The sequence below is a fragment of the Diplotaxodon limnothrissa genome, linkage group LG18 (genome assembly GCF_057381915.1).
Source record: "Diplotaxodon limnothrissa isolate DT_005_m linkage group LG18, D_limnothrissa_male_GT1.1, whole genome shotgun sequence".
Classification (NCBI taxonomy): domain Eukaryota; kingdom Metazoa; phylum Chordata; class Actinopteri; order Cichliformes; family Cichlidae; genus Diplotaxodon; species Diplotaxodon limnothrissa.
Window position 1 is genome coordinate 1,524,271 of NC_140613.1, and position 20,966 is coordinate 1,545,236.

A 20,966-nucleotide genomic window follows, 5' to 3' on the forward strand; every position below is an offset into this window, starting at 1 on the left:
GAGCTTTATATATATATAAAAGAAAGTTGTGTTTTAAAAATTGGAGTTCAAGTTATTTTTCCTTCCAATAGTGTTAACATGCTGCACAGGTCATGAACAAGATTTTTTTTAAATTTTCATTGTAAGTGTGATAAAGCAGTTAATTAAAAGTAGTCTAACATAAATGCTGTAATCTGATTATTTTAATAAACATGTAACTTGGATGGATTCGATGCTGGCGTGACCACAGTGCACACGTCTGCTGTTGCTCACAGTGGTGCAAGGGACGCTCAGGGAGTTTGTGTGTTCGCTCAGACACGTGAAACATTAGAGGGAGCATTGGTCAGAAGTTTATATAATCTCATCATGAGCATGAATGTCATGGTAATTCTGGGTTTTAATGATTTGTTTGAAGTGTTCCAGGGTGGAATGACTGTTCAACATTCACCTTTAACATCTTTAAAAAACAATAATTGGCTTCACAAGTTTGACTTTATTTTGGATTTTCTCTAATTCACATAGATTCTAAAGTATACAGACAGGCTTAAATAAATAGATACACATAATAAAGGTCCTGAATATTCTACAGTGTCTTTCACTTTCACTTTTGACAAGGTCACAGTTCTCATGACTGAAACTGGTAGTTTCTCTTTGCAGCATAAAAAGGATTTGTCAGACAGACCTCATTGGATCCAGAGCTTGAACTTTAAACCTCTTAAACAAGACTGAGACCCTCCTGTGTGCTAACAAACCAGAGGCTTAACAGTGTTAAAATGCTCTTCATAGACTACAGCTCTGCATTTAACACCATAATTCCCTCCACACTCACCACCAAGCTGGAGCATCTGGGACTCAGCTCATCTATGTGTCAGTGGATCTCCAACTTCCTAACTGGCAGACCACAGGCAGTAAGGATGGGCGGACATGTCTCAGCCTCCACCACTCTCAGCACTGGAGCCCCCCAGGGGTGTGTTCTGAGCCCCCTGCTGTACTCTTTGTACACATATGACTGTGTGGCCACTACCAGCTCCACCACCATCATCAAGTTTGCTGACGACACCGTCGTGGTGGGCCTGATCTCTGATAACAACGAGACGGCCTACCTGAAGGAGATTAGGAATCTGGAGAACTGGTGCCAGAGGAACAACCTCCTTCTAAACGTCAGTAAGACAAAGGAGCTGATAGTGGACTTCAGCACTAAGCAGGAGAGGAACTACCAGACCCCCGTCATCAACGAGTGCCCAGTGGAGAGAGTGGACAGCTTCAAATACCTCGGAGTTCACATCACGCAGGACCTGTCATGGTCCTGTCACATCAACACCGTGGTGAAAAAGGCCCGACAGCGTCTCTACCACCTCAGACGCTTGAGAGACTTCCAACTGCCCTCCAAGGTGCTCAGGAACTTTTACTCGTGCACCATAGAGAGCATCCTGGCGGGAAACATCTTAACCTGGTTCGGGAACAGCACCATGCAGGACAGACGAGCTCTACAGAGGGTTGTGCGGTCAGCTGAGCGCACCATCCGCTCCGAGCTCCCTGACCTGCACTCAATCTACAGCAGGCGGTGCTGGACCAAGGCCAGGAAGATGGTGAAGGACCTCAGCCATCCCAACAACAGACTGTTCTCTCTGCTGAGGTCAGGAAAGCGATTCCGCTCCCTGAAGACCAACACAGAGAGACTGAGGAGGAGCTTCTTCCCGCAGGCGATACGGTCTCTCAATCACACCACCACACAGTACTGACCCACACATATGGTTCTTACACACACACTGGACTTTCTGGACTTTGGTTTTGCACAACACTGGTCACTATATTCTTCATTTCCGGTTAATACTTGTACAGCTGCTGTTATTGTGTATATATTTATTTATATTTAGATTCCTTCATACATTCTTATATAGTTCTATATTGTGTATTGTGTATTTTGTTGTACAGTTATTTTATTTTCAACTTTAATTTATATATTTATCTTTATCTTATTCTTCCCAGTTAAATTTACCCTTCATTCTAATTTGTGTTGTACAGTTATTTCATTTTTAACCTTAATTTATATTTTATTCCTTCCTAGTTAAATTTACCCTTTTTAATTTTTCATATTTATTTCCTATCTTATTCATAGCCTTTTCCTTTTTTGTTGTCTTTAGGTCACGAGCAGTTGTCCAAGCATTTCACTACATATCGTACTGTGTATGACTGTGTACGTGACAAATAAAATTTGAATTTGATTTGATTTGTTTGGCTCCCTCTAGTGGATGTTGTGGAGTATTCTGTTGTCTTTGCTCTGTTGTTAAGACTAAACACTGAGTAATGAATCCTTCAAGCATAAAATGCTCCTAACTCAACACATAATAATGGATTGGATTTATATAGCGCTTTTCAAGGCACCCAAAGCGCTTTACAATACCACTATTCATTCACTCTCACATCCACACACTGGTGGAGGCAGCTACAGTTGTAGCCACAGCTGCCCTGGGACAGACTGACAGAAGCGAGGCTGCCATATCGCGCCATCGGCCCCTCTGGCCAACACCAGTAGGCAAGTAGGGTAAAGTGTCTTGCCCAAGGACACAACGACCAGGACAGAGAGCCCAGGGATCGAACCGGCGACCTTCCGGTTACAGATGCGATTCCCAACCCCTTGAGCCACGGTCGCCCACATGAACCAGTGTTTTCTACACAGAACAGAAAACTAGCAAATAACCAGTTTTATGTTGTATATTTGGAATCTTATTTATTCGACTATGTTACAAAAAAGACAAATATTCACATTTTGTTGGTTGAATCTCTAAAAAATGCAAAAGATAACAGTTTGACATAATAAAATATTTCTACATCAGTAAGGTGATTCTCAAACAGCTGTTAGCTTGAAATTTGAATTTTATTTAAATATGAGAACAAAGAGTTTTTACCGTTTTTATTTTATACAACATAAATTCTGCAAAAGAATAAAAACTGAGCTGAAGACTTTTAGCTTCATGTGAGAGATTTTACCTTAAAGAGATAAACCTCTGTTACTCTGTTTATTTAGCTTCTGCTGCATTTCTGCATGTCCTCATCCACTAAATATAAAATAGTGTAAATGAGCAGCTTTTGATGTTTGACAGTTTTTATTGTGTCTGAACGTTCCTGCAGTTGGTTTGTGGTTGATGTGGATTTGCTGCTCATGTGAATCCTCCCACAGTGTTTCATTAGCAGCTGTAACCACAGTGACTCTGATAAAACAGGAATTAGCAGAATCCATCTGATATGAAGCTGTGCTTTGAATACCACTTCCCTCCTCTTTGAAGAGTAGTCAGATATCTGTGTTCAGGTTTTTGTACAGCCTCTTCTACACTTTGTATCACTGTGTTTCTAGAGCACAGTAGTAGAGAGCTGTGTCTGCCAGGGTTAGGGCTGCTATGGTCAGATTAGTTATTGTTGGTGAGGTTTCTGAGTCATATCGATTATCAGGAATATATTGATCACTCCATGATCTTGCTTCTTTCCACAATATAAACTGAGGAGCCTGAAGGTCAGAATCATGTCTGTACCAGTAAAGGCGTACATACTCTGATGTTGTCTCATAGCTACATGTGAGTGTGACAGATTCTCCTTCTGTTTTAGTGACTTCAGTATGTTGAGGAGTGATTGAGTCTCCAGCTGTTAGTCCTGGAAAAAGAAAGAAGAAAAGTAGTGAAATGCAGTCTGTATATCTGCTTAATGCAGCAGCTTCAACTAAACTTTAATCCCTGTTCTTAAACTCACCTGTAATGTGAGATAGAAGCAAAAAGAGGTGCAGCAACATGTCTTTGGAGTTATCAAAGCCAGACAGACAGCACATGAACAATGTTCTTCCACTGCAGCACAATGACCAACAAATAATGTCATTGGATGAGCTCAACTTCAGTGGGCGGGGCCAGTTTAATAGCTCAGCCAATCAAATAGTTTTGTGCTTCCACAGCAGCTCTGTCTCTGATCTTTACTGCTTCATTTCTCTGTTGTCTTTGTCATCAGTCCAATGACACAAGAATCAGAGGTTTAACAGTGTGTGGCTCCCTCTAGTGGATGTTGTGGAGTATTCTGTTGTCTTTGCTCCAAAGGTTTTTGTACAGAGTTTTGCTGTTTCCTGTCACTGTGGGCCTCACAGCACAGTAGTACACAGCAGAGTCAGACACTGCAGCAGAGGAGATCTCCAGATGAAACTGCTGTTTTTCTTTGTCATGTATAAACTTCAGCTTTTCTGTTTGCTCTGAATGTTCTGCCATAACAAGCTGTGGATGTGAACCAGACTTCTGATGGTACCAGAAAAGGTTCTGAACATAACCTGAATAGTTGCAGGAGAGAGTCACAGTGCCTCCTTCCAAACTCGTCACTACATCTTTAGATGGTGTCAGTAAATCCTCAGAGGATCCTGAAAACAACAAAGACATATTTCACCATCATGTTTCTGCATCTTTAAACTTAGTTTATAAAAAGTGAATCAATTCAAACAACATCCAGATATTTTCATGTCCATCATCTCCTTTTACATCTCACTCCATCTTTTGATGACTCACCAGTCTGAAAGGAGACTATCATCATCCAAATGAAAAGCAGCAACATGATTTTCTCTTGGACTGAATGAACAATAGAGAGAACACAGCAGCTCTTCAGCTCCTAAATGAAGCCGTTCATGTTCACTGCTGTAGCTCCTCCTCCAAAGGCTGCTTCTTCTGGATAGGCTTGGCCCTGGTTTCTGTGGAGCCTGTAAATAAAGAGCTTTGAATATTTGAAATATTTAGCAGAATGTAGAATAATCTCACTCATGTATTAAACAGCAGAAGTACACGTGTAAACCAGCTAGCATCAACACTGGGCTTTAAAGAAATCCATTACTGACCTGTGATGGACCGAACAGTGAAGGAAACTCAGGCACAGGTTAAAGTCCAAAAAAGGTTTGTTTGTTTGTTTGTTTGTTTGTTTGTTTTTTCATTTAACCCAAAATCAAAGTTGGTTAAATTTATACAAAAGATCATCAAAATCTTAGGCCCATAAAACAGGTCAAAGTAACAGAACTCTACTCAATGTGTAAGACTCAAACAGACCTGCCCGCATCACCGTCTTCTTCTACATTTTAATGGCGGTTGGCAAAACAACTTTAGGTGCATTACTGCCACCTTCTGGACTGGAGTGTGGGTTGGCGCGGTTTCTCCACCTACAAATCCATTTATACGTCCTCCGTTTAATACCGATCTGATGCAACCTGATCAGGAGTCCTTCTTTCCACATCACATCGTACGCCTTCTCGACATCTACAATCACGGCTGCTACACTCTCACTGTTCACTTGGGCACGCCTTATTTCATGCTCTAGACGCACAGCTGGATCTATCGTGCTTCTTCCTTTTCTAAACTTTGGTAATACTTGATCTTACTATTAGTTTCCAAAAAGTCAATTAATCTTTCATTCACCATTTTTTCCATTACTTTCCCCAAATGTGATGTCAAAGCTATCGGTCTATAACTTTCCGCCAAGGCTGGATCCTTTCCTGGCTTACATACGGGAACAATGATCGTTTCTACCTTCTTCCCATACTTTGAACATTTTACTAATATAGTCTTACGAGGGTTGCTTAAGTTTTTAATCATACAATAACTATCTGATCTCTACCTGGAGTCGTATTTCTTACTTCCATTAATGAATTATTTAACTCTGCTACTGAAAACATGATATTTATCAGACCTTCGTGTTTCTTCTCTTCCGCTGATTTCTGCAGTAATTTTCTGTGCTGTGAACTTTTGCAAATGCTCTTTCCAATAATTCAGCTTTACTCCTATTATCTACTAATAATCTGTCATTATCTTTCATTACTGGATAACCATACTCGTTCCTCTTCCCAGACATTTTCTTTATAGTTGTCCAGACTCTCCAAAGGGGTCGATCTCCCCAAAGTATTACAGTACTTCCTCCAATATTCCCTCTCAGCTGATTTAACTACCGTTCTTACTTCTGCCCGTTTCCTTTTGTAGCATATGAGATTTTTAAACACACAGTGCTCTTTTCAGCATTTTAAATGCTTTGTTCTTGGCTTTGATTATGGCTGTACGTTCTTGCGTCCACCATGGCACTACCTTTATCCTTTTACTGCCACCTTTCTTTGGGATGGATGCTGTTGCTGCATAAGTCATAATCTGACTAACTGTAGAATTTAACTGATGCTTAATGTTTTACACAAACACCAGTTTGCTTCGTCAAACCTCCATTTCCTCTTTTTCTGTTGCATCAGCGTCTACACAAATATCAATAACTATCGGATAATGATCACTACCAATCGTACTCTCTTTTAACACTTTCCATGTGCTCCTACCTGACAAACATTGTGAAACCATTGTGACATCAGGACACGACTCTGTACCTCTTACCAAATCCACCCTTGTGCCAGAGCCATCATTTAGAACCACTAAATCCTTCTCCTCAACTACATCCTCTACCACCTTCCCACTGGTGTCATTACACTGCCCTTATAAAGTGCTTGGTGTAGTTTCCCTCTCCAATCCCTAAGAAGCATTTGCATTTCTTTCCTCTCCAACTTTTTAAACGGACTCTAAAAATTAATTATTTTGATATTTCCTTTCTGAGACCATACTTCTACAACTATCACCTCTAACTCTGCTGTCGCCGACTATACTTAATTTCATTCTTAACAAACGTTGCACATCCTCCACTTTTACCCACCTGAATGCTCGAGTATCCTTGAATAACAAAGTCTAGACTTGGTTTAAATCTGTTTCTTGTACACATATAATACCCGGCTTCAAATTTAATGCACAAATAGCTCCCTTCAGTTCTTGTCCATTTGCAATACGCTCCTAGCTTTCCATTGAAGAATTAGCATTAAGTTATAGCTTGTGGGTCTGATGTACATTCTCCATGACTAAGATCTCAATGTATTTTTCCCCAAGACAAATCTTCACTTTGAAAAACTTTGCTGCTGCTTTTACTACTATCTTGATCTTTTCTGTTTTGACTTGCGCCAAGAACAAGACACGTTTATCCATTTGGACTTCAGGCTGATTCCTGCCCTTCTCCTCCATCCCTCTCCCATCACCTATTCCTTGTTCCTCATCAGGTTTTCTGCCCTTGTTATTTACTCTCCTCAAAGCTTCTGCATAAGATATCCTCTCCTCTGTTCCAACTTGTTGAATCTCTGCTGCCTGCTTCCTTACTGTGCACCTGTCATGCGCTGCTGCATGTGGCCACCCACAGTTGCAACACTTAACCTGACTCCTGCCACAGTCACCATACATATGTTCTCCCCCGCATCTTCCACACCTCACTCTTCCTTTACACACTATGGGACCAAAGCTCTGACATTTGTAGCACCTGAGTGGAGGAAGCACATAAACACGGACACTAAAACTCATGTACTCCACCATGACTTTCTCTGGCAGCTATTCCCTTGGAACTCAAGCAGTACTGACGGACTATTTTTCTCCATTTCTAACAGCTTGCAGTCTTTTTATTCCAGTGATTTCTCCTCCGTTGATCACTTTCCTCATCTCCTCCAGATTTTCCCCACTGGGAATACCTGAAATCACTCCTCTACATCCTCTCCTCTCACTAACCACCTTCCTGTCCATAATCTCCTTTTTTACAAAGCATTTTCAACTTGAGCGCTGTGAAATGCACTTCACACACACGCACAGTTCTTTGTCGCCAGATGCCACGTTTATTTTTAGTTTTCATTTGTTATGACTGTGCACAGTCTGACAGCTCCGGTCTCAGCTGATTCCCAGCTTCCTCTCTGCTCCTCTCCCATCTCACTAAAAAAGGGGAAGGAAACCATCATCAGTCCGAACGCCATCAGCTGTTCTCACCTGCGTCTCCAGCACCGCCCCGTTGAGCTCACTGCACCACTCCTCCCCTGCAGCCGTGCCCGGTGTTCTGACAAACCATCCTACTTTGGCAATTTTAGCTGTTAAAGTACGTTTCTAGCTCATGTTGACAAAGGTAGGATGGTTCGCCACTGAATTTTAGCAGTTTAAGTATGCTTGCAGGTGACATTAACAAAGGTAGGATGGTTTGGCAGTTAATTTCATGTTGTGCGCATGCGCAGAAACAACGGGTAGGATGGTTTGCCAAGTAGGATGGATTCCCAGAACACCTGGACCACACCTCCACCACAAGCGCTTTAGACTTTTGTTCTGCATTTTTACATTTCACAAACAATCACCCGTCTCGGAGCACCTTAGCCAGCTCAGAGCTCAGTCAGAGCAATTGGACTCAGTCCCATTATTTCATTCCCAGGTTTGAATTTCAATATCACTTTAAATTCTTCCATCATTACTTCATGCCTACCATCTTCCTCTTCAAGTGCTCGCTTCCGTGTTGGCGCAGATTTCAACCTGTCCTTCCTAACCCCCACGTTTCTACTATGTCCAATTTATTTCAATCAATGTCCATTTCCTCATCGTCAGAAAGCCCTCCACTACTACTTGCCATTCTGACCCAGTCACAGTCCAGATTATGCCAATCCACCGGCGATCGAGTGTTATTCCAAACAGCAAGCCTCTAACCGAACAACTCCTGCCCGAGCCAGCTGTCAAAGCGGCGGCGCGTCGAGCTCCCTCTGTCAGGTAAGTGAGACAAAGGAGAAACTTAATAGTGGCTGATCATCCCACAAAAACACATAAAAGGGGTAAAATACACAAAAAAACTAACTAAAAAAAATCCAATTCCCCCCATGATCCAGAGTTATGGTATGAGCCAGTTTGCAGTTCTCCATACAGACTTGCTCCGCCCCTTTTCCACCTCTTGGCTCATCAATCAAGAGACTGGAGCAGCTGCAGCTGAGGTAACTCAGAAAACAAAAAGATTAAATCATACATAACAGTGTCAACTAAAATGTGCGCACTTATTTTAGAATACAGTGTTATATGAGTATTTAAATTAATTCTAAACCAAACCCAGTTATTTATTATCCTGTAAATGAAATTCTATGTTCAAAGAAAGAAAAGTGTGAATGTTGTTGGATTGTGTGTCCACAGGTGTTTGTATTTTGCGCCGTAATAAAATGACGGTAAAAGGCTCCGCCCACTTCCCATCCAGGTCTTACCATGCAACGACTCTGTGAATGCACTGGAGAAGTGTAGTGGTAGAGTCCTCCGTCAGGAATGAGATATGTGTGTCGACTTTTTATTCTCCCTTAAGATTATCGTGCCATAACGCTGCCCAGAGCAGCTCTGCTAACAGGTTATGGGCCCAGAGCAGCAGGAAAGAGATCCTAGAGATCCTGTAACTGCCAAAGGAAGGGCAGCGTTTCCTGGAAAGCCGCAGGTTACCGGCAGGTGTTAAAAGTTTGGCACGATTGAGTGAGTAAGCGTTTTTGTGCATCATGAGCAGACGCACGGCAGAGTCGGGCAGTCGATATTCCCGTTTGCAGTTTGATGGAGATGAAAGGAAATATGAGATATGGGAAACGAAGTTCCTTGGTCATCTCAGACTACAAGGTTTGAAAGATGTCATCTTAAAGGCTGAGGGTGATGAAGAAGCCGATGGTGAAGATGATGACAAAAATGCAGAAGCATATGCAGAGTTGATACAATTTCTGGATGACAAAAGTTTATCGTTAGTTATGAGAGATGCAGTTGATGACGGACGGAAAGCCCTAAAAATTTTGAGAGGTCATTATGCAGGAGTGGGCAAGCCAAGGATCATAAGTCTGTACACCGAACTTACTTCTCTCACAAATGAAAAGAATGAAAGTGTGACGGACTATATTATCCGAGCAGAAGCAATTATCACAGCGTTAAAAAATGCGGGTGAGTCATTAACTGATGGACTTCTGATCGCAATGATAATGAGAGGTCTACCAGAGACGTTTAAACCCCTGATTGTGCACGTTACACAGAGCGAAGCAAAAATCACATTTTCAGAGTTTAAAGTAAAACTCAGAAGTTATGAAGAAACCGAGAGAATGCGTGCAGCTGTAACTGATGACAACGTAATGAGGACAAAAGTGCAATTAGACCAGGATTCTACTTCATGGCGAGCAGATGACCGAAGATCAAAGAATAATGAGATTGTGTGTTTTAAATGTGGACTAAAGGGACACACTGCAAGAAGGTGCCGATCCAGAGTATGGTGCAGTTTTTGCCGGAGTAGTACACACAAAGATGCGACCTGTAGAAGGAAGCTAAGACGGGATGAAGCGAGAGGGGTTGTGGAGAAGGACTACGCGTTCAGGACGGGCTCCGAACCCCAGAGGGTCCCGGACGGCGGCCAAGAGATGCTGAATAACCAGCTACTGGTGGATACGGGAGCGACGTCACATATCTTTACGAAGATCGAGAGTTTTAAGACTTTTGATGACACATTTCGACCCGAGGCTCATTGTGTAGAGTTGGCTGACGGAAGGCGGAGCAGAGGAGCTGCAAAGCGGCGAGGAGATGCTGAGATAAGTATGATTGACAGTAAAGGACGCAGTCACAAGGTAACATTGAAACAAGCACTCTACATTCCATCGTTTCCACAGGACATTTTGTCAGTAAAAGCAGCTACTAGTAACGGAGCCACTGTGGTTTTCAAACACGGGGACAGTTTTCTTAAACATGTTGATGGAACAAAATTCCCTATATATGAACACGAGAGACTGTTCTTTATAAACACTGTGCAAGAGTTTGAAGAGAAATGTAATGGATGTTTTGATATGCAAACGTGGCATGAAATTCTAGGACACTGTAATTATGAGGATGTTCAAAATCTGCAAAATGTCGTTGATGGAATGGAAATTAAGGGTAAAATCAACAAAAATATGCAATGTGAAGCCTGTATACAAGGGAAGTTTACTCAAACTAGGAACCGAGAACCAGATGAAAAGGCCAGGGCAGCATTAGAGTTGGTACATACGGATTTAGCTGGTCCGATTACGCCAAACTCTAAAGAAGGGTTTAAGTATGTTCTGTCGTTTGTTGATGATTATTCAGGTGCAACATTTGTATATAATCTGAAACACAAAAGTGATACAACTCAAGCAACTGAAAGATTTATTGCAGAGGTGGCGTCATATGGGAAAATCAAGTGCATTCGTTCTGATAATGGAACTGAATTTACAAGCAGACAGTTCAGAGATTTATTAAGTAGACACGGCATTAGGCAGGAAACTTCGGCGCCATATTCGCCTCATCAAAACGGAACAGCAGAGAGGAACTGGCGTACACTTTTTGACATGGCGAGATGCATGTTAGTTGAGAGCGAATTGCCAAAGTCTTTATGGCCATATGCAGTACAAACCGCGGGAGTGATTCGGAACCGATGTTTTAACAAACGCACAGGTCAGACAGCGTATAAGATGTTAACTGGAAAAAGACCTGATCTTTCTAGAATGAAAAAATTCGGATCATTGTGCTATGCTTATAAACTGTTGGGGGAAAACTCTGTAAAAGACCCAGGAGAAATAAAGACACAATGAGACAAAGTTACTTTCTTTATCAAACGTGTACACGGGTGAGCTGCTAAGGACAACTCACACCATGCACAGTGGCTTGGTAATTTTTATAGGAAAGACAGTGAGAACAGGATAAGAAAATACAAAACAAATAAAATAAACAACTCCATATGTGGCGCTAGTCTCGTCAGCAGAGAGCTGGGAGAAGGCTGTGAGAGATAAAACAATCTAAAACAATATGTCCCAAAACAGTATGTCTTTGCTGAGAAAGTCTAAAAAGATAATTCTGAACTAATCTAACCATAGACAAAAGGGCATGCTTGCACATTTAAAAGAAGGTAAAGAAACATAGAAACATTTTTCCTGTAACATTCCCTCCTGTTTTAACTTATTTTAAATGTATACAACAATTGTCTGTGAAGGTTATTTATTAAGTATCTTAAACAACAATTTTTTAATTTTTCAAAATGTCAGCATAGCAGAAATGGCAGTCATTTGGTCTAAAGAATAAAACAAAAGAAAATAATACAAAGAAAAACATAGTAAATGAAATAACAAGTGGAATAAACAAGAAAAAATAATAAAACTAAAACTACAAAAAATAAAGGATATATTTTAAAACGAAAACTTACAAAAAATAAAAGGGTGAAAAGTAAAATGAAAACTTTATATTTAAAAATGATGAAAACCTAATATGTAAAATGAAAACTTCAAAAAAAACAAGCATGAAACCTTATACTTAAAACGATGCAAACCTTAAATTGAAAACTTTATATGTAAAATAATGAAAACTTCATATTTAAAATGGAAACTTTATGTTTAAAACTGAAGACTTCAAAAAAATAAAAGCATGAAAACTTGCATAACCTACTAATGTTTTAATCAGTGCATGATCACTTGACAAGTCATTTTTAATCACCACGTCATTTATTAGCAGCTAGTACAAGTTCTCCTCTAACAGAATTGCAACGGGATGTTGTTCTTCTTCAGGCACGGCAACATAAGCAGTCATTGTAGTTGTTATCATCTGTGAAATCATTACTCTTAGGCATGGCAACACACACAACACTAATATGAGCAGTGCTATCATGATGAGACCTAGAAGGAAAAATGGCTTTGCTACAGCAGCCAGCCATGAACCGCTGAACAGCCAGTCCAGCCAGCCTTGTGCTGTAGCTGCTCCAGGTGTGTGGTCAGTGACATATTTTTGCAGAGCGGTCAAATTCTGCAAAGCTTCATAAATGTCTCCTCCAGTTTCGTATCCATCAGGGATAAAAGTGCAACATGTTTCCCCGATCAGCTTGCAAACTCCTCCTTGTGATGCTGTTAGCAGGTCTAGTGTCAGTCTGTTCTGCAGCACCATCGTTCTGATGGCCTGCTGTTCTCCTGCTAAGGCCGTTCCCAGGGTCTTAGTCAAGTTGATGTGTCGTAGCAGAGCATATCGGTTGATTTCCACATGATCCCGCACCTCGGCAACTCCAATGCCGGGGATCAAGCTCTGTAAGAATTTCACTCCTCCTCCCCAGATGCGAAACTCTCCCGGCACTCCAGTGTCCACGGTAATGCCGAAAGAATTGGGGGAGGCGATGTCCACTTCACGTCTCTGCCGGCTGCTTGGGTGATGTGCAACACTTTGCATGAAGAAAACGTGATCTGATAATTCCACCAGGGCGCACAGACCTCCCCAACCTTCAGGGAGTGACAGATAAGCCTTGTTGCCACATAGGAAGTACCAGTCAGCCAAAACTCTGGTTCCTCTGCTGCTGGGTGCCGTCCGTGCACATCCTGTCTGGTACTGAGTCTTTGTTTGTAGTGGCATTCGGTAGCTGTAGTCGGAGCGACAGTTTAGGGCCATCAGCGTCGTGTTACTGGCACAGGTGGCGTTGATTGAACAGGTCATACACTTCCTCTCGTTCCTTGGTGGGCAGAAAGTGTATATGGACTTACATAGGTGAGTAGGCAGCTCCCCCACTGCCCGCGATCCATTGTTCATCACACATACTGGCAGTTGTGATGCGTTCAGTTTGTTCAGTAGAATTACATCAGGCAGTGGGTCTGAGACTTGGGGCCAGGTCAGTAGGTAGGTCTGTCCGGAACAGTTCACATTTGTGAGTGATGATGACCTCCAGGTTGCTTTTGCTGGGATGCTGTAGTTGGCTTTGGACCAAAGAGTACCGTAGCCTGGATGTGTTGCCAGGCCCAACAGACACCAACTGCGATCTTCAGGTATGCTGTACGGCCACAGGCCAGACGTCTGTGAGGATAGGGGCATATGGGTACATGCATAGCAGTCAGTTTTATTATTCAAGTGAGCTGTAGTGTTCATAAACTGCCACCAGAAGTTAGTGGCGTAGCCATGGGGAAACTTGGTGTACTGTCCTTTGTCATACAGTGTCTGCCTTTTCTACATATAGCGTGACTTGTTGTCCCTCACGGAAGCAAAGGTGAGGAGCCCGGCCATGGTCAGGGCCGCTGCAGTTGTTAAGAGCCACCACCTCATGACGACGGAACACACCCTCCTGTCGCGAGTAGACCCCCCGGCCAGGAAAGCTGACCCCTCCACCGGGCGAGATCACAACAAGTGGGCAAGCCTGCCGTCAGCTGTGTTTAGATGGCTTCACTTACTGGCTCTGATGGATGCAAGATGGTCGTTCCGCTATTTTGCAAGCTCCAGTTTTTCCTTTGGAGCACTTTGATCAGAACCCAGTCACCGGGCTGTGATCTGCAAGACACTTGATAGACATCATTACATTCTTCGTCATTTACAATCATCTCTTTATTTTCCTACAACTTAGACATACATTTTGCTACTGAAATTGTATCTGCCTTTTTCACTGGGTAGATTTCTGGCCACTTTGAGAATACATCTATAACCACTAGGGTGTATTTTTACCCTTGGCATTCATTTAGCTCAATAAAGTCCATGTGGATTGTGTGGTCTCAGGTTTCCCTGAGCATTATATTTTTGACACGTCATGCACGTTCTGACAAATTGTTTTGCTGAGGTTTCAAAATTTACAGTGTAGAATTTACAGTGTAGAAATGAGAGTTGACAATACTGGTCAGTCCCCCCGTTGACAAATGCGTACAGCCATGAGTCACTAATGCCGCCATTTTGTGGAGGAATTTTTTGGCAACACTGGCTTGCCATAACACATCATTAAGTCGTTTGTCAGAACTGCACCGTGTTTTAACCATTTTGCCTGCTCTGCTGTGCTTGCTGTTTTTGTTCATTTTTCAACACATCCAGTGGAATCTGATGTGTGTTTGCTGCCATCAATGTGATGTTTGTCTTTTGTGCCGCCTATTTTGCTGCTCTGTCAGCAAAATTGTTGCCTGTAGTAATGAAAGAGTCAGTAGGCTTTGTAAGAGGTTGGCATGCTGGTTTGCCAGTTGGTGTAATCATTCCTCTGTTATGCCAAATTTTTTGCAAAATGATGCACAGCAGAGAAAACATACTGGCTGTCTGTATGTATGTTTATTAGTTTGTCTTTGTGTATTTAGCTTTCGCGTATCACAGCTATCAGCTCAGCGCTCTGTGCAGGACATGAAGAAGAAAGTGGTTTTGCTTCTATTATTTTACTATCTGTGGTTACTGCGTAACCTACACAATTTCGGCCTGTGCTGTAAGGTCAAATGCTGTTCTCCTAGCTTCCACACTTGCTGATCATAAGGTGGATCTGGGCCTGGAGTTTGTTTAAATCTCAGAATGTTGTGATACTCGGTCGGTTTCTGGCACTCAGGTGTAATACCAGAAAAGAATGGCATGACTGCTATCTTAAGTTTTGTCAGAGCGTCTCTACCTAGCAAATTTACTGGACACGACGGGTCATATATGCATTTAATAAAGCACCTGCGGCCACTTGCTGTGTGTACTAGTTCTAAAAGGGCAGTTAATTGTTGTGCAGTTGTGTGGCCTGAAGCTGACTTTACAACTAATTTGTCCTCTACTCCTACAATCTCGTGGGAAGTGACCTTCCTCTCCACGGTTCTAGCAGGCGTTGTCTCTATGTTATCTGCTGTTTCTGCGTGGCTGTCTGCAGCCTTGGTGTTTGTGACTTTGCTCGCCTCTCTGTTCCTGATAGCCACCTGCGAATTAGTGTTTTAGTCTATTGTCAACAGTCAGCCTTATTTTGAAGTTACAGAAAGCTTCTTCTTTTTTGTTTGTCTTGGTTTGGGAGAATAGATGCAACACTACATTTTCACTTAAGGCAGTGTTGAATAATTTCTAGTTTTTCAAACAATTCATGGATCTCACACATTTCAAACTTTCAAGTTAGGGTTGTTTCCCATTTATACATATATATATATATATGTATATATATATTTAACTTTGCATAGCTCACAGCTCTAAACCTAGGCATTTTTCAATCATATGCCTAATCACTATGTGTCACTGTGACTCTCAAGTATTGTCACAAGTTCGTTTAAATTCGTTTCCAAAACCAACAAAATAATCAAACAAAAACAAAAAACATAAACGTGTCAGGACACAAAAGAAAAAAGAAAAATGCTGCCACCCGAACAAGGCAGAAGTCTGCATATGTTGGCTTGTAATAGCATGCAGCTTGTAACATGGTAGACTAATGTGCCTGTGTTAATTCAGCTCCATATTATTGTGTGAAGTTGCACTGGGTTGGGAGTGGTTTTGTGTGTGTCACATTTTTGGTGAGCCAATGGCTGGAATGGGGTTGGACTAATTAGAGGCAGGTGTACTTGATTGCACTGATACACTGGTCTTCTTATAGCCCACACTACAAACACTGCTGTGTCGTTTTGTCTCTCTGTGCAGGCCAGGGCCTATTATATGCCACAGCCTAAAGGCAGCAGGGTTGCAGAGGCTTGAGTGACCACTGACTATATGCTTGCAGGGTGGTGGGTCTCCAAGGACAACTTCTAACCCTGTTAAAGGCAACATGTGGAGTGCAACTTGGCCGTGTGGCATAGCTGGCTCTGGCCTTGGGACTGTGTGTTTTTATACAATTCTTAAGTGGGACACTGGACTGTTTTATCTTTTATCTCTTGATATATTTTTTGTCAATAAATTATCTTTTAGACTTTTATTGACTGACATCTTTTTGCCCATGACTGAGATGGTTGGTCAGACCTAGAGTCTTTCTTTGGGTGTGTTACAGCAGCTTCTGCTCTAAAAGAAACAAATAAATAAAAAGAAAAGAAAATGTGTAACATGCTCATCAGCTTAGCAGTGTCTACATATTTAATTCAGCTTCTCAATCCTGTAGTTTTAGCTGTTGTCTACAGGGTTTTGCTTATTGGTTGTTATTATAGGTGTGCTCTATATCTCAGCAATGTGTCATTCTAGGATGATAGGTTTCAAGCTGGTCAAGTGCCTCTATGCACTTCATTAGTTTAGTTATTCTCCGTATTGTCTTCATCTCACATGTCATTACACTGAGTTTCAGCAAACCTTAAGCTTGATGCAGACTACTGCTTAACAATTATCCACCTCACATCATAACCGATTAAGGTGCCTCTTCATATTAATATTATGTCATTGTTAATATTATCCTCTTTGTCTTATATAACAGCAATAGCATATTATAATATTTTATCAGTGTGTACCACTATATTACTACTGAGCCAATTTGTTAGTTAGGATCATCTTATTCAGCAAACAGATAATTTAGAACTCATCCAATCTGCGGTCACATTTGTTCTCTCTGTTGCATGGCGGACCAGGCAGTTCTATTATAATATATTATTTATATTTTATTTTGTATCCATCAAGGGCTTCAGATGACCTGCAGAATCATCCTTTTCCCAGGGTGGAGACAGTTACCTTTTCACACACTGTCCTTGGCTGAACAGTGACACAGCCTTAATATACCTTATTTATTTTATTAAAATATTTTCGTGTGAATTATTTGCTTTATATTCATTTTATACATGCTGGGCATGGTCATCATGCCAACTGTGTTTCATTGTTAATATCACTTTACAGGTTGTTATCCTTGCTATTATTAATTTCAAATACTCTAAAGATAATTTCTACTGTAATTTTCCCTTTGTTCATCTTTATTTCGTACTTTTTATATTTATATCTACTCAGTGGGGTCTGTTTTCAACCCTTTTAAACTACTTCAAACTACTGTGATCTCTAGTTTTCACTTAATAAGGGATTATTAAGTTCTTCCTGATATGGGTGGTGCTGCAGATGCGGCTGCAGGAATGAGTGATGGTTTACTAAAAGGATTGTGGGAACTGCACAGTGTCTCGTCTTCTGGTTTTACTAAACTGGCAGTTGAGTTCTATTCTTCTGACTTTATATTTTGTTTTCTTAAATCTCTCAGTTTACAGACACTGTTTTTGTCCGGCGTCTGGACTTTTCTTTTCTCACCACTGCTCGTCAGCAGGAGTGAGTGTTAATTTCACTTGCTTGATTACCCATCTTATTTATGTATTTACTTATTTTTGTTTAAGTAATATATACACGATACAGCTGCTATCACCTTCGCTGGTATTAGAGACGAGAGTGGTTGCTCACACGCCCTTCTACTTTCGGACTATTTCCAAAAGCGGTGTGAACTTTACGAGATGGAACTCGACCGTTCTCTCAACTCACCAGCACGTCAGTGAATAGCAGTAAAAGAAAAACACAGTAGGAGCAGCTCAGTCTCTTATTGGACCGTGAAAATTCAGCTTGCTCCGTTAGTTACAACAATACACACACATACATTCACATTCACACTTATTCGCGCGATCGGAACCCTTATCATAAGGGGAGCTGCCAGTCTTTCTGTAGACGAGCTACTTATTCCCTTGACCCAGCTGGGGGAGCTACCCAGAGCTCCAAACCTAACCCACAAGAGTGGGGAGCTTCCAGTCGACGAGCTCCAAGCTACCAGCCGACGAGCTACTTTAAACCCACAGAAGTGGGGAGCTTCCAGTCGCGACGAGCTACTTTCGCTATTTTAAATTCCCTGAATTTAAAATACGATTTTACGCAAGATTGTGTCAGTGTGTCTGTATCTACCTGGTCAGTGTCGCCGGGTCTGGTCCACCTCGATCGGGCCCCACCACCGTGGGTCGCTTTCTAAGAACATTGGCCAAGACTCGAATTTAACGCCCTTGGTCTTTGACCACACACCTAGTGTGTGGGCTGTCGACAGACGAGCAACGTGGACTGGTCACGGAGATGGGACACGATGGAGGCGCTCCGGCTCCGAAGGACCAAGAAATGTTGGGGGAAAACTCTGTAAAAGACCCAGGAGAAATAAAGACACAATGAGACAAAGTTACTTTCTTTATCAAACGTGTACACGGGTGAGCTGCTAAGGACAACTCACACCATGCACAGTGGCTTGGTAATTTTTATAGGAAAGACAGTGAGAACAGGATAAGAAAATACAAAACAAATAAAATAAACAACTCCATATGTGGCGCTAGTCTCGTCAGCAGAGAGCTGGGAGAAGGCTGTGAGAGATAAAACAATCTAAAACAATATGTCCCAAAACAGTATGTCTTTGCTGAGAAAGTCTAAAAAGATAATTCTGAACTAATCTAACCATAGACAAAAGGGCATGCTTGCACATTTAAAAGAAGGTAAAGAAACATAGAAACATTTTTCCTGTAACATAAACAAAATAGGGGAAAACTGGATCCAAGATGCGACAAAGGTGTTTTCTTGGGATATGACAAAAATAGTCCAGCATATTTGATCTATTTCCCAAAAACCGGGAAAGTTGAAAAGCACAGATTGATAAAAATACTAAATCCCGCGACAATGGATCAACAAACACAGAGTGATCAGATGTATGAAGATGAGGTTTATGAATCCAGAAAAGATGGTGAACCCAAACAGACGAAGGATGAGGATATTCCAGATGGTAGTGAAAGCAGTCAAACTGAGTCCGAGGTTAAAACTGATGATAAAGTAGATGCTGGAGCTACACGTTATCCATCCAGAATCAGAAAGAGACCTGATTATTTGAGTGATTATATCACGGATGTGAAAGAGTGTGAAAATGAACAGATGCAAACCAGTGTTGATTATTGCTACAGATTGTTGTGTGAAATACCCACATCATTTAGCGAAGCTATTGTGTCAAGTGAGTCAAAAGAATGGGAAAAAGCGATGAATGAAGAAATTCAATCCCTTAAGGAGAATGACACATTTACTTTAACCACTTTACCAGAGGGTAAGAAAGCAGTGGGGGGTAAATGGGTTTATGCCGTTAAAAAGAACTCAGACGGATCAGACAGATATAAAGCTCGATTTGTGGCTAAAGGTTTTAGTCAAACAAAAGGAGTTGATTATGAGGAGACTTTTTCACCGACTGCTAACTTATCGAGTGTGAGAGTTTTGATGCAGAAAGTGGTTCAGGATGATATGTTGGTTCACCAGATGGATGTAAAAACCGCCTATCTACACGCACCAATAAATGAAGAAATATATATACAACAACCAGAAGGTTTTGAGACAGAATCAAGTGAGACTAATAAACTGGTGTACAGACTAAAGAAATCACTTTATGGGCTGAAGCAATCGGGTCGTAACTGGAACCAAACCTTACATGACTATTTAAGCAGTTGTGGATTTAGACAAAATATTGCTGATCATTGTGTGTATTCAAAAGAAACTGAAAGTGAAAAAGTAATCATCATAGTGTGGGTGGATGATTTACTCATTGCAGCTAACAATGAAAATGTGCTTTCAGGCGTGAAAGAAATGCTCTCTTCTAAATTCCAAATGAAAGATCTGGGGAAACTTAACCATTTTCTAGGAATAGATTTTATTCAAGAAAAAGAATGTGTCAGAATGTCACAGAAAATATATATTGAGAACATTTTAAAGAGATTTAACATGCAAAACTGTAAGCCAAGGTTAACACCCTGTGAACAGAAATGGACTCATTCTGATAAATTCGAGACATTACCAGATGTGAGGAGATATCGTGAAGCGGTAGGATGTCTTATTTATCTGAGCTATTGTACGCGACCTGATTTAAGCTATGTTGTCAGCAAACTGTCACAACATTTCAATGCGCCAACTGTTGATGATTGGACAGCAGTGAAACATGTTCTGAGGTACCTAAAAGGTAGTCGAGGAAAAGAACTGTGTTTTAGGAAATGTTCAAGTGGAAAACTAGGTCTACAAGCATACAGTGATGCAGATTGGGCATCCGATGTTTCTGATAGACGCAGTATGACAGGTTATTGTGTAAGCCTAAATGAAAATGGTCCTTTGATATCATGGAAAACCAAAAAGCAGACAACTACAGCACTATCAACTTGTGAAGCCGAATACATGGCATTAGCAGCAACAGTTCAGGAATGTATGTATTTGACTTATTTGATTCAAGATCTTGATGAGTTTGAGTATGAAATACCTATGATATTGGAGGACAATCAGGGAACAATCGCTTTGTCAAAAAATCCAGTGAACAGACAAAGATGTAAACACATTGATGTGAAATATCATTTTATAAGGTCAGCTGTACATGAAAGGAAAGTGCTCATTGATTACTGTCCAACTGAGTCAATGGTAGCAGATATGATGACGAAACCAGTTTCAAAGTCTAAGTTAGAAAAATTCTCTGTATTTGTGTTTGGAATGTAAGAT

At 41.2% G+C, this 20,966-nt stretch overlaps 2 protein-coding genes across 2 annotated transcripts in view; both read right to left on the reverse strand.

Moving 5' to 3' along the window:
- Window positions 1-20,966, reverse strand: part of LOC146612739 (uncharacterized) — a 485,503-nt gene that overhangs the window by 408,381 nt on the left and 56,156 nt on the right. The window lies entirely within an intron of this gene.
- On the reverse strand, window positions 12,277-13,724 carry LOC146612748 (uncharacterized). The gene has a single exon (XM_085377424.1). The coding sequence runs from the start codon at window positions 13,707-13,709 to the stop codon at window positions 12,321-12,323; it is 1,389 nt and encodes a 462-aa protein (XP_085233550.1). The 5' UTR covers window positions 13,710-13,724; the 3' UTR covers window positions 12,277-12,320.